Source organism: Theobroma umbraticum, unplaced genomic scaffold (assembly GCF_002168275.2).
Source record: "Theobroma umbraticum cultivar Fairchild unplaced genomic scaffold, ASM216827v3 scaffold_204.0, whole genome shotgun sequence".
NCBI lineage: Eukaryota > Viridiplantae > Streptophyta > Magnoliopsida > Malvales > Malvaceae > Theobroma > Theobroma umbraticum.
In genome coordinates, this window is record NW_018397267.1 from 2,590,336 (window position 1) to 2,601,389 (window position 11,054).

Here is an 11,054-nt window from a genome sequence, read left to right on the forward strand (position 1 = left end):
CGCGTGAGAAAGTTTGGGTGTTTGACGTATAAATGTATTTCCTTTGATTGATTTAGAAGTCTTTAGTCTGCCACAGTGTTTGCTGACTTTCCAAGGCACACGGCTTTCCATTGTTTCTTCCTCCCTTTTTCGTTGATTATATTCCTAGTCTTAATCCGGTTACCAAGCGGTTCCTTCATCAGCAATTGATTTCTGGATTCGGAGACTAAACTGATTAAACAAAATTAAAATATCCATCATTCCGTGTCAATGTCGATTTCTGTTTTCATTCCGTTTAAGCATCGACTAGAGCATTAGAATAATAATCAAAAGGAAAAGAAGACTAATTCCTGTAAAATTTTAAGCTGAAAATAGTTACATTCTAATTTGTTCAGTGTGAAGTAGAGATGGCTGCCAAAGTATTTTCATCCACAATACCCACCAATGGTAAGTTAATATAAATCTTCCAAGAGAGAGATTGAGGCGCGGTATACATTTACATTACAACTGGATTGAACATGAACAGAGGATAGTTATCAATAAATCTCAGTCAAAGATTCTTTGCCATTTAAGATATAGAGCTTGGAATCCAAGAATCCTACATCATTTCAATCTCAGCTTGTTCTTGTGATGTCACGTCGAGATTCTCCGTGTTCGTGTCAGTTGGACTCTCATAATCCCACCTTTGAGAGTTCCATTTGTTGATATCTGGTGCTAGAGGAGCCGGTGAAGCTTCCCCTTGAATACAAACCTCTCCATGATAAAGATATCTGGCGACTCTAATTGCCTTAATCCAGAGACTCTCATCGACTAGAGATAAGTTGCCGGCATGATCCTCTTGGCTGCAATATTTCTTTAGTAAGTGAGTGAGGAAGAGTAGAAAACAAAAGGTGGATGTGGCCCCAGACATAAGGTAAAGACCCCAGAAACTGTGGAGGCTCAAGCTGTCTGTTCTACTGTCATCGGTTACATTGGCTGAACACTCTGGTGAAGGAGCAAACCAGTTTTCCTCCAATATCTTCAGAGTTCCATCTTCAGATAACTTTAAAATGGCTTTTGAAAAATCAGCGGCGATCGGAGAACCTTTCTGAAATACCTGCATAGAAGTTATAGAAGTTATTCCTTTTGTCAATTTTGTAGAAAAGATATGTTGGTAAAATAGCAATACTAAAGAATGTAAATTCAGGAAAGAAGAAAAATATTGAATGAGTTCATAGGTAGATTCGGAGTAAGAAACTATATATATTGTTTCTTTTAGTCTGTACCAAGCCTGGTGGAGTTCAAGTTTCTAAGCAAATATGCTTATATAGGCTCCTTCAGAGTTCAGTAGTATTACCAAGTGCACCAAAAGTAGAGGTATAGAGATTCTTTCCAGGAAAACTATTGTTCTTTCTTTTTCAGCTTCTCCTATAGTAATTCCTGATAGAAAATTTAAGATTATGCATTAATTAGTACTAGTAATATACTTACGAAGCCTAATCCACCAAATCTGAACGTAGGTGTGGTGGTGGTAAATCGCTTGCAGTATTCACTGAGGAAAACTTTCCCATACGGGAGTTCAAGAAAGGCGGCAGCTATGTGACTGCTCTGGAATTCCCCTTCATAACTGTATTCACTGCTGACATTCTGGATATTATTACTTTTAAACTCAAGGACCTCCTCCAAGTAGGTCCTTACAAATGAATCACCATCACAGCCTATTTTCATGTTGGCCCTCTTTAGCGATTCAATATCTGTAATATTTGGTACCAATCGCTGCACGGTGAGCATTGAAGTTAGGCTAGCAGTGTAGCTTGAGTTTAAGATCAGCACAACAAAGAGCCATATTACAACCACCACACGAGTGAGGTTACTGTTAATTTTCTCCCCTGCAAGAGTCAAACAACACAATGGAAATACTGAATGGTTTTAGCCTCCCAAATAAAAAAGCTTAATTTCACCCAGAAACAATGGAAATTTGGTTTTGAATTTAATGCCATATTTTTTCTGTCACCTATCGATTGGAGAAGATCTTTCCACACATCAATGTGCTGTTTTTGACAGCAAACAAATTACGCCTTGTCTTACAGATTTGAGATTGGATTTTAATGCATGTCTACGTCAGACTGTCAGTCGTTCATTTATGTTCAGAAAAGTTTGGAAAGAAAGAGTGTTCTTGGTTTGACATTGAAACTTACTGTGAGCAAAGAAAAGGGAGGAGAACGTGAACCAAAGTGCCGTGCCAAGCTGATTGTTCCACGGACCTCGGAATTCAGGGTTGGACTGGTGCTCCAAGAACCAAACTATGAGCATTGTGTAGATTAAGATGCAACCAGTCACCAACCACATTCCCGTGGTGAAAGGCTTCAGGAAAATCCATGCTGAGCCCTCGGGCTTCGCTGGTACGATCATGGACAGCCCCGACTCTGCATATGGCTGAGTGAATTCTACGTACTTTGTTCTTGTAGCTAGTATAGTTATGTCCCCAACCGCTGCATCGTAAGTCTTCCATTGATTTCGGTACACAGGACAAACAAACAAAAAACCATCTTATCAAGACAAAATTATAGAAATAAAAAAACAAAACAAGAATCCAGAAATCATTTGGTCTTCTCGGTAATCGTCATTTGTTTCCTTCATATCACTGTCGAATTGTCTAGAGGATTAAGTCAAAAGCAGACAACTTATCTATGAAGTTTCATAGAAGTAGACCATTTTTTTAGAAGCATAATTGAATTATAAATAATTTAACGAAAAACAGATAAGGAATTTAAAATGAGAATAAGAAGTTTCAGGGTATTGTATCCAATGTAGGAGGTCAGCTCTAACTGAATAATCTTTGCCTTGATTTTTTTTTTCCTTTCCAAACGCGGTGATACTGACATTATTGGCTTTCGTTAGAGGGGCTTGCTTTCACAGTTCCATGAATGAAATTTCTAATTATTCATTAATTCAGAAATTGTTTAATACAACAGGTTAACATCAAATTAATGGCTGTTTTATTATAAAGATTAGATATCAGAAAGATACCGACCATAGAAAAGATATGCCATTAACTCTTGTAACTATCAGAAAAGCTGGGCGGGGGTTAAAATCTGAAGTATGAGACAGCTTGGAAGTATGGGCAAATTATATGAAGCTTTTCTTTCCGCATAGGTTATTCATCACAAGAATCAAGATTCTTAACAAAAACATTGATAAATAATCAATTGAGAGAGAAAGGGATAATACCTTGTTGTAGACTTTGTGAACAAGTTCATCATATGTGCCATTGTGGGGATCAAATTTATAGGGTAGAGCATACTCCAGAACCCGAAGAATTTCATAGAAAAGTTTAATGCAGAAACCATCATAATGCTTCTCGCCTGGATACTTACCATCTTCAACCTTTACAAATTTCTCAAATGAGGTTCTAGCCGGGACTCCAATAAGCATTGGCTTCATATTTGTTGGCATTGCCCATCCCTTTGGAACTAGCTTTAGGTCAGCAGGCCAAGTGACTCTACCAGCCAAGTCTACAGATATGTCACCAAGATAACCAGTTTCATTGTTCTGTTCATGGTTCTTTGCCAACCCTATCCCTGGCAACCAGAAGTCCAACTCTTTATATTTTTTTCCAACCACGTTTACAATCCTTAGTATAGGATCATGTGACGGCTTCCGTTCTTCAAAACGAATTTCACCACTTAAACCAGTATAATTGCTTGACAAAATATTTTTCAACAATGTTTGAGGACTGTTGTCATCACTTTTCCTTCTCTCCATGGCCTGTGTGATGATTCCAATGCTATCATATGCCCGTAAGGCGTTAATACCTGGTTGAAAGTTATCTTCCTCTGGATATTCATTTCTGAAAGTTTTCCGGAACTGGGGATAAAAGTTTTTATAAAGACTACTATCCTCAGAATAGTAGGTCTTGATTCCTAAAGTACCTTCCATAGGGGAAATCACAGAACCGTTAAACGAGTCGAGGTAACTCGAGATGGTATCTGTAACTATCCAAGCTGAGTGTCTTCCTACAAGTCCCATCTTCTTAGCATTTTCAAACAAAAGTATTGTCATTGATAAGGATGACTGAAGAACAATAAAAACCCGAGATTGTATGTTCAGTAGCTTCATCAACCCCTCTTGCACAACTTTTTTTGGATTAGACAGAGAAGAATATGGTGGAAGAACCAATCGGTAGTCAATCTGTGAACCGACATCTTGAAGAGCCTTAGATAAAAGACCTGACTTCCCAGAATCACCACCAAAGGCATCGTCTTCATAAATTACTATAACCCTTTTCCAGTTGAATGAACTAATGATAGCTGCAATACATTTCATTTGTTCAGAATCACCGCTAGCCATTCTTACCAAGAATGGCCAGCGAGAGGCTGCTAATGGTGGTGTGATGGCTGGCGCTGCAAAAGAAAGAACTGGAACTTGAGCACGGCTTCCGATGTCAGCAACCAGAGCTGCTTCTTCCCATGTCTCCATGCCAATGATCACTTTAACTTCTTTTTCTTTAATCAACTTCTGAGCTGCAATCAAATTTAGTATACTGCTATTAGTAAATACCCCATTAATATATGATGATTCCGACTAACACAAGGGAAGCAGAATCGAGATAAAAAGATGACTAACCAGCAGTAGCAGCTAGGAGGGGATCTCTTCGAGAGTCCTGAATATGGAGGGAGAGTTTGCGATTGTTTGAATCATTGTCGTTGAAACTTTGAACAGCAATTTCCAAAGCTGTTTTCTCTTCTCTTCCGATACGCGAATCAACATCGATGATTGCACCGATATTAGTAACTTTGTCGTCCTTCGTGGTCTCTTCTCCATAGGAGAAAATGAGAAGGAGAGAGATGAACACAAAAAGGAAAAGCCAAAGCTTCAAAACTCTATTCGCAAAAATGATACAGCGAGGTTTTTGGGCTTTGATATCAGAGCAAAAAGTCTTGTTCATATTGCTAAAGAACACGTAAAATGTATATGAAATCGCAACTAATGAAAGAAAAGGCTTCTTAATTGGGTATGATATATGTTAAGACCGTCTGAACTCTCGAAGCCTTGAGACTGTTCAAAAGCCGGACCTGTAAAAGCTCCGGGCGAAAATTTTTTGGCCTAATCTTGGACTTGGTCCGCAAGAAAAAGTCAACTATGAGTCTAGGACCACTGGTTTTCCTGTTAACAGAAAGATGGAACACTGATAAAATAATTCATGGTCCAATAGTTGACGCCGTAACAGGTCAAGGCTCGGCCTTTAAGTCTATCTTAAAGCACGAATACACAACAAAAATGAGAACGTGAGAACTACGACCAAAGAATCATTACATTCAATTTAGGAAAATCCAACCTATTTATCTACCTTGAGTCACCACCGAAGATAACTTAATACACTTGTTTGTTTGTCCTAAACCATTGACGAAAACTTGTTACGTTTTGTTATAGTAATAATTTTCTCTTTAACCTTGTGTCAGATTTTTCAAGTAGTACTTAGATCCCTGAACATGCTTCCTTCTCTTGAGAGGTTCACACAGCTTCAAATAAATGGCTTAAAACCCAAGCAAAGGCTTTAGAAATAAAGAATGAGTTTGTTAAATAAAAAAATGAAATTTCCTTTCGTTAAAAATAATCTTGAGAGATATAGGGAAGCTATTAACAAATAAAAAGAATGATTTTTTTTTTGTTAGTACAACAAAGAGTTATGACTAGTCCATATACTTTATAATTGAATAAAACAAATGAAATTGCGTTACAGCCAGATAACATCCAATAGTTGGAAGAAGTCTTGATCTGAGCCTAAGCCTTTTCTCCTCTTCTTTCGTCTTAATCACCTGGAATGTACAGCATTTCAACTTCACCTTCAGAGGAGGCTTCCTCACGATTCTCTGCTGTGTCAGGACTTGAGTATTTCCATCTTGTGGAGCCCCTTCCAACTACATATGGCGATCGAGGTAAAGTTGGGGCTCTCGTAAGATTAATTTCTTGTCCTTGATATATAAATCTTGCAAGCCTAACTGCCTTATTCCAGGTACTATTATTTCTTGGACTAGTATTGCTTCAGTATTTTTATTGCTGGAGCCAATAATTCTTCATTAACCTGATTATGAATGGGAAGAAACAAATGGTAGATGTGACACCAGAGATTAGGTAGAGACCCCAGAAGCTATGAAGCCTCAGTCTTTCCGTTCTGTTGTCAGTTACATCTGTTGAACACTCAGGAGAGGGTGAAAGCCACTCATCTTCCAATTCTTTCAGCATTCCATTCTCTGACAGAGTGAGAATGGCTTCTGAGAAGTCCATGGCGATAGGAGAGCCTTTCTGGAATACCTGCATACATTGGAGGTAAGTTTTATTGAGGTTGAAATGCAGAAATTAAAGGAAAGACTTGTATATACTACTTACAAAGCCCAATCCTCCAAATCTGTATGTTGCTGTGGTGCCAGAAAATTTCTTACAGTAGGTGTTGAGGAAAACCTTCTCGTATGGAAGTTCAAGGAAAGCAGCAGCTATCTGATTCCCTTCTAATTCTCCTGCATAACTGTATTCACTGCCAACTGTCTTGATGTTCTCTGATTTGAAATGAAGCACATTAACCAGATAGTTTTTTACAAACGAACCTTCATTACAACCCACTTTTAAGTTGTTCCTCTTCAGAAATTCAATGTCAGTAACATTTGGCTGCAGTTTGTTGACTGTCAGCATTGAAGACAGACTAGCCGTGTAACTTGAGGTTAAGACAAGAGAAAGAAAGAGCCATAAAACAACCACGACTCTTGTGAAGTTGTTCTGTATATTCTCCCCTACAAAAATCAAAGCTCAAAGCATTAATAACTTGTGAGTATGTTTATTTTTATCTTGCCAATAAAGCAATTTTATTTTCCTTCCAAATGCAGTCTAGATTCTAGAATTCTCAGAAATATATCCATATAATGTGAACACTAATCTCATCAGGACAGAAGGTAGTGGGAGATGGAATAGTTAATGGTACCATGATAGCAAGATCTAAGATTCAATATTTCCATGTGTGAGTTTTTTTGCATACTACTCATCATTGAGATCAAATGAACTTTTTCAAACAATTAGATTTGACTTCAAAATTCATGAAAATTTGAGGGCTCAGGGGAATCATTATTCATACTTCTGACGAACTCAAAATGCAGCAGCAATCATGAGAGGGCTGGCTAGACTAATTGTTTATACTTTCAGAATTGGTTGTATTAGGTACAATAGAAAATGTTATTGCAATCCATTAGGGGTGTGATTAGATACTTACTGTACACGAAGAAGAGAGAAGAGCAGGTGAACCGCATTGCAGTGCCGATTTGATTCCTCCATGTGCCTTCAAATTCCGGATTGGATTGATGCTCCAAAAACCAAACTATGAACATTGTATAGATCAATATGCCACCAGTCGCCATCCACATCTTCCATGTAAAAGGCTTCATGAACATCCATGCTGATTCTTCAGACCTTGCTGGTACTATCATGGACAACCCTGATTCTGCGTACGGCTGAGTAAATTCCACGAGTTCTGCTCTGTTGGCTAGTATGGTTACATCACCGACAACAGCATCAAAAGTCTTCCATTAATTTGGTGCAGAAGTCAAGCAAGAATTTTGATCAGAAAGAAATTTCAATAATGAGAATTAAACTAGGATCTTAAATCCAGAAAAATCATTTTCTTTTTCATGCAATGTTCGGGCTCATTGTCTCCATCTGAAGGGCCGGGTAAAACAAATTTAATGTAACTATAGTGATTTTAATGGATTAAGATGAAGCGATTGTTTATAGAGTGCTGTGCACCATCACCTAAGAGTTTCAATTAATAGAAGAGATTCAGTCATTACCTTGTTATGTACACGAAGAACCATATCATTGTAAGTCCCAAAATGAGCAATAAACTTATAAGGCAGATCATATCCCAAAACCTCTCTTGCCTTTTTGAAAAGATCAACGCAAAAACCTTCAGGTTCCACCTCATCTGGATTAGTGCCATTCTTAACTTTCACAAATTTCTCAAATGAGGCTCTACCAGGAACTCCAATAATCAGTGGCCTTTCATCAGTAGGCATCACCCATCCTTTTGGATTTTGGACTTCACCAGGCCAAGTGACTTGACCAGACAACCCTTGGGCTGTGTTACCTGCTATCTCCACCGCATAATCTTTCTCTTCACCTTTTTCAATAACAAGGCCCCTTGAGAACCCAAAGTTGGGTAACCAGAAGCCAGCTCTTTATATTTCTTTCCAATCGCATTTACTACCCTTAATATAGGAACATGTGACAGCATGCCTCCTTCAAACTGAATTTTTCCGCTTAAACCAGTGAAATTGCTTGACAACATATTTCCTAACAATTCTTTTGGACTGCTACTGTTGTTGATGATTCCTTCCATGGCCTCTATGATGATTCTGATGGCGTCATATGCTCGGAAGGCATAAATTCCAGGCTCAAAGTTATCTTCCTCTTGGTACTTCTTTCGGAAAACTTGCCTGAACTGCCCACAAAAGTTTTCATAAGAGCTACTATTCTCAGTATAGTAGGCCTTGATTCCCAAAGCTCCTTCCATAGAGGAAATAACAGAGGTGTTAAAAGAGTGAAGGTAAGCTGTAATCGTGTCTGTGATTATCCAAGCTGAGTCTCTTCCCAGAAACCCCATATTCTTAGCTTCTCTAAACAAGTGAATTGTCATAAATGAAGAAGCTTTAAGGACAACAAAAACCCGAGAACGGATGCTACGAAGCTTCAGCAGCTCCTCCTGAACAATTTGTTTTGGATTAGTCAGAGATGAAATCGGTGGAAGAACCAATCTATGCTCAATCTCTGAACCGATATGCTGTAGAGCTTCGGTTAGAACAGCTAATTCCCCAGAATCACCATCATATGTCTCATCTTCATAAATCGCGATAACCTGTTACCAGTTGTAAGGATGAACGATAGCTGCAATGCATTTCATTTGTTCAGAATCAGTGTTTGCCATTTGTACCAAGAAAGGCCATCGGAGAGTTGACATTGGCGGTTTTATAGAAGGTGCTGCAAATGAAAGAACCGCAACTTGAGCTCGGCTTCCAATTTCAGCAACTGGAGCAGCTACTTCCCATGTTTCCATGCCGATAATCGCCTTCACGTTCTGCCCTTTAATCAGCTGTTCAGCTGCAGCCAAATCTACTTCAGTGTCATGATTACGTATATATGATTTCATGTTACTACAACTTAACAAAGAAAAAGTTAGAAACTAATTATGGTTAAGAAATTAAGATCACAGACCTGCAGAAGCGGCTTGCAGGGGGTCTGTTCCAGGGTTCTGAATGTAGAGAGATAACTTGTGACTGTTTGACTTATTGTTGAAGTTTTGAACTGCAATTTCCATGGCTGTTCTCTCTTCCTTCCCAACGCGGGAATTGACATGGATGATGGCACCGATGTTTGTAAGTTTATGATTATCGACAGCTTGAACTCCATCAGAGAGAATGCACTTTTTGAAACCGTATTTATGTAACTGTTGCAAGATAAAAGCAACTGGGCAAAAAAACCATTGCACAATGTCTTAGTCATTCCGTTATGGAGCATATAATGTTTTGAATCATGAAAAGGACCTTACTTTTCTTCTTTCATGTCCTAATTGTAGCTGCATATCTTTATGTCATTCAAGACTTCATGAATTTGAGAAACGGAAATGATTGGCATGAACATCCCAGTAATTTCATGTCCTAATTGGTCTTCAAGACTTAGTCAATTACGTTTACATTGCAACTCAAGTTATCTTGCATCTGGATTATAGGAGTTGACCAGACTTGGTTAATTTGAGCCAGGCTCTTAATTCTATAGTCAAAGAAACAAAATATTATTGACCAAACAGGTTACTAAGATTAAACTCTACTAAGAGGAATTAATCATTTATCTGTCTTCACTCTTCTGTCCCCGACTCCCCAATATTCGTCTTAACCCTTGGAGTCAGAATATTTAAGATGGTGTCGGTTAAGTTGCCTAGCGGGCTGGCGGCTCTGGGTAACGGTTTTTCAGGATGAAAGCCGGCATGAAGAAAGAGGAGCAGGGCATATTAAAGTCTTAAAATGAAAGACACCGAGCATTCGGCTCAGGTGCATAATCCTCTTGGTTCAACCACAGGTTTTCCAAACAGCAAAGAAAAGGTTGGACTTAGGCCATATCAGGTTTCTTTTGATATGGGCTTCCGGCCTAATTGATCTAAATTCAATTTTCTTTTTCAAATTGGGCTTCATTAATATTTGTAACAGGTACCCAAATCCTCCTAAGTGATTACTAAAATAAATATTTATGAAAATAATAGAGCTGAGACAATTCTTACATGTAGCTGGCAAGTTCTAACTCGCCCTTGCACGCTTTAGCTTTGGTCATGAAGTGGAGCAGAGCAGGGTATATGGATGCAACAAAACATCATAAGAAATCAGTTATAATAGGCAAATATGAACCCCAAATGTCATATGTTTGATTTGGTATTAAGCTAGCAAACTAATTTAAAATTTTCATTCCATAATGTACACAATAACGGCGCACGTAAACCATGGTATTAAGCTCTGCAAACCATTTATCATTGGTTTAAAGGTAGATTACAAAAAAATTTAGAAGTAATCACAAATGGCGCATTTGGTAGCTATCGTGATTGCACGTTGGAAAAGCAGCAATAATTAGAACTATAGCATATTGGTAGAGTAGAATTGGGATGAAACAGGATATATGATATGAGGCTAAAATTGAATCTGAAGATGAATAAACAAGTATGGTCCAGCTCAAACTCTGACATATCTTAGTATTTAACTGATAAAGCCTTGCGAAAAGTTTTCATGTCAATATCTCCAAGACAAAGATATGCAACAGTTCTAATCGCCTCATTCCAGACAGATTCATTAACATGGAGGTATGTTGTCTTCATTTTCTCCGTCTTGATCACAGCAGTAATTTTTTATTAGGTTGACGAGGAAGAGTAGAACACAAACTGTGGAAGTGGCACCAAATATTAGGTAAATACCCCAGAAGCTTTGGACGGGCAAGCAGAACGAAACTTCGGATGAATAAGCAAACTTATTTTCTTCCAGTGCTTTTAGGATCCCATCTTCATTTAGATTTAG

General features: G+C 38.3%; 2 protein-coding genes across 3 annotated transcripts; both read right to left on the reverse strand.

Annotated features, from left to right (window-relative positions):
• Positions 1-337: 337 nt before the first annotated feature.
• LOC110424820 (glutamate receptor 2.7-like) lies at positions 338-5,072 on the reverse strand. Of its 2 annotated transcripts, none has more exons than XM_021439517.1 (5): positions 4,585-5,072; positions 3,190-4,481; positions 2,157-2,463; positions 1,450-1,877; positions 338-1,075 (listed from the first exon to the last, which is right to left on the reverse strand). In XM_021439517.1, the coding sequence occupies exons 1-5, from the start codon at positions 4,904-4,906 to the stop codon at positions 578-580; spliced, it is 2,847 nt and encodes a 948-aa protein (XP_021295192.1). In that variant the 5' UTR covers positions 4,907-5,072; the 3' UTR covers positions 338-577. The 2 variants fall into 2 exon arrangements, with proteins under 2 accessions (XP_021295192.1, XP_021295193.1); XM_021439518.1 differs by having other exon boundaries at positions 1,450-1,847; positions 4,585-5,070.
• Positions 5,073-6,012: 940 nt separating this feature from the next.
• Positions 6,013-9,316, reverse strand: LOC110424351 (glutamate receptor 2.7-like). The gene is given in 6 exon segments (XM_089784934.1): positions 6,013-6,273; positions 6,349-6,746; positions 7,220-7,526; positions 7,794-8,173; positions 8,176-9,099; positions 9,214-9,316. Coding segments are annotated over 6 exon segments (2,373 nt in total).
• Positions 9,317-11,054: the final 1,738 nt, after the last annotated feature.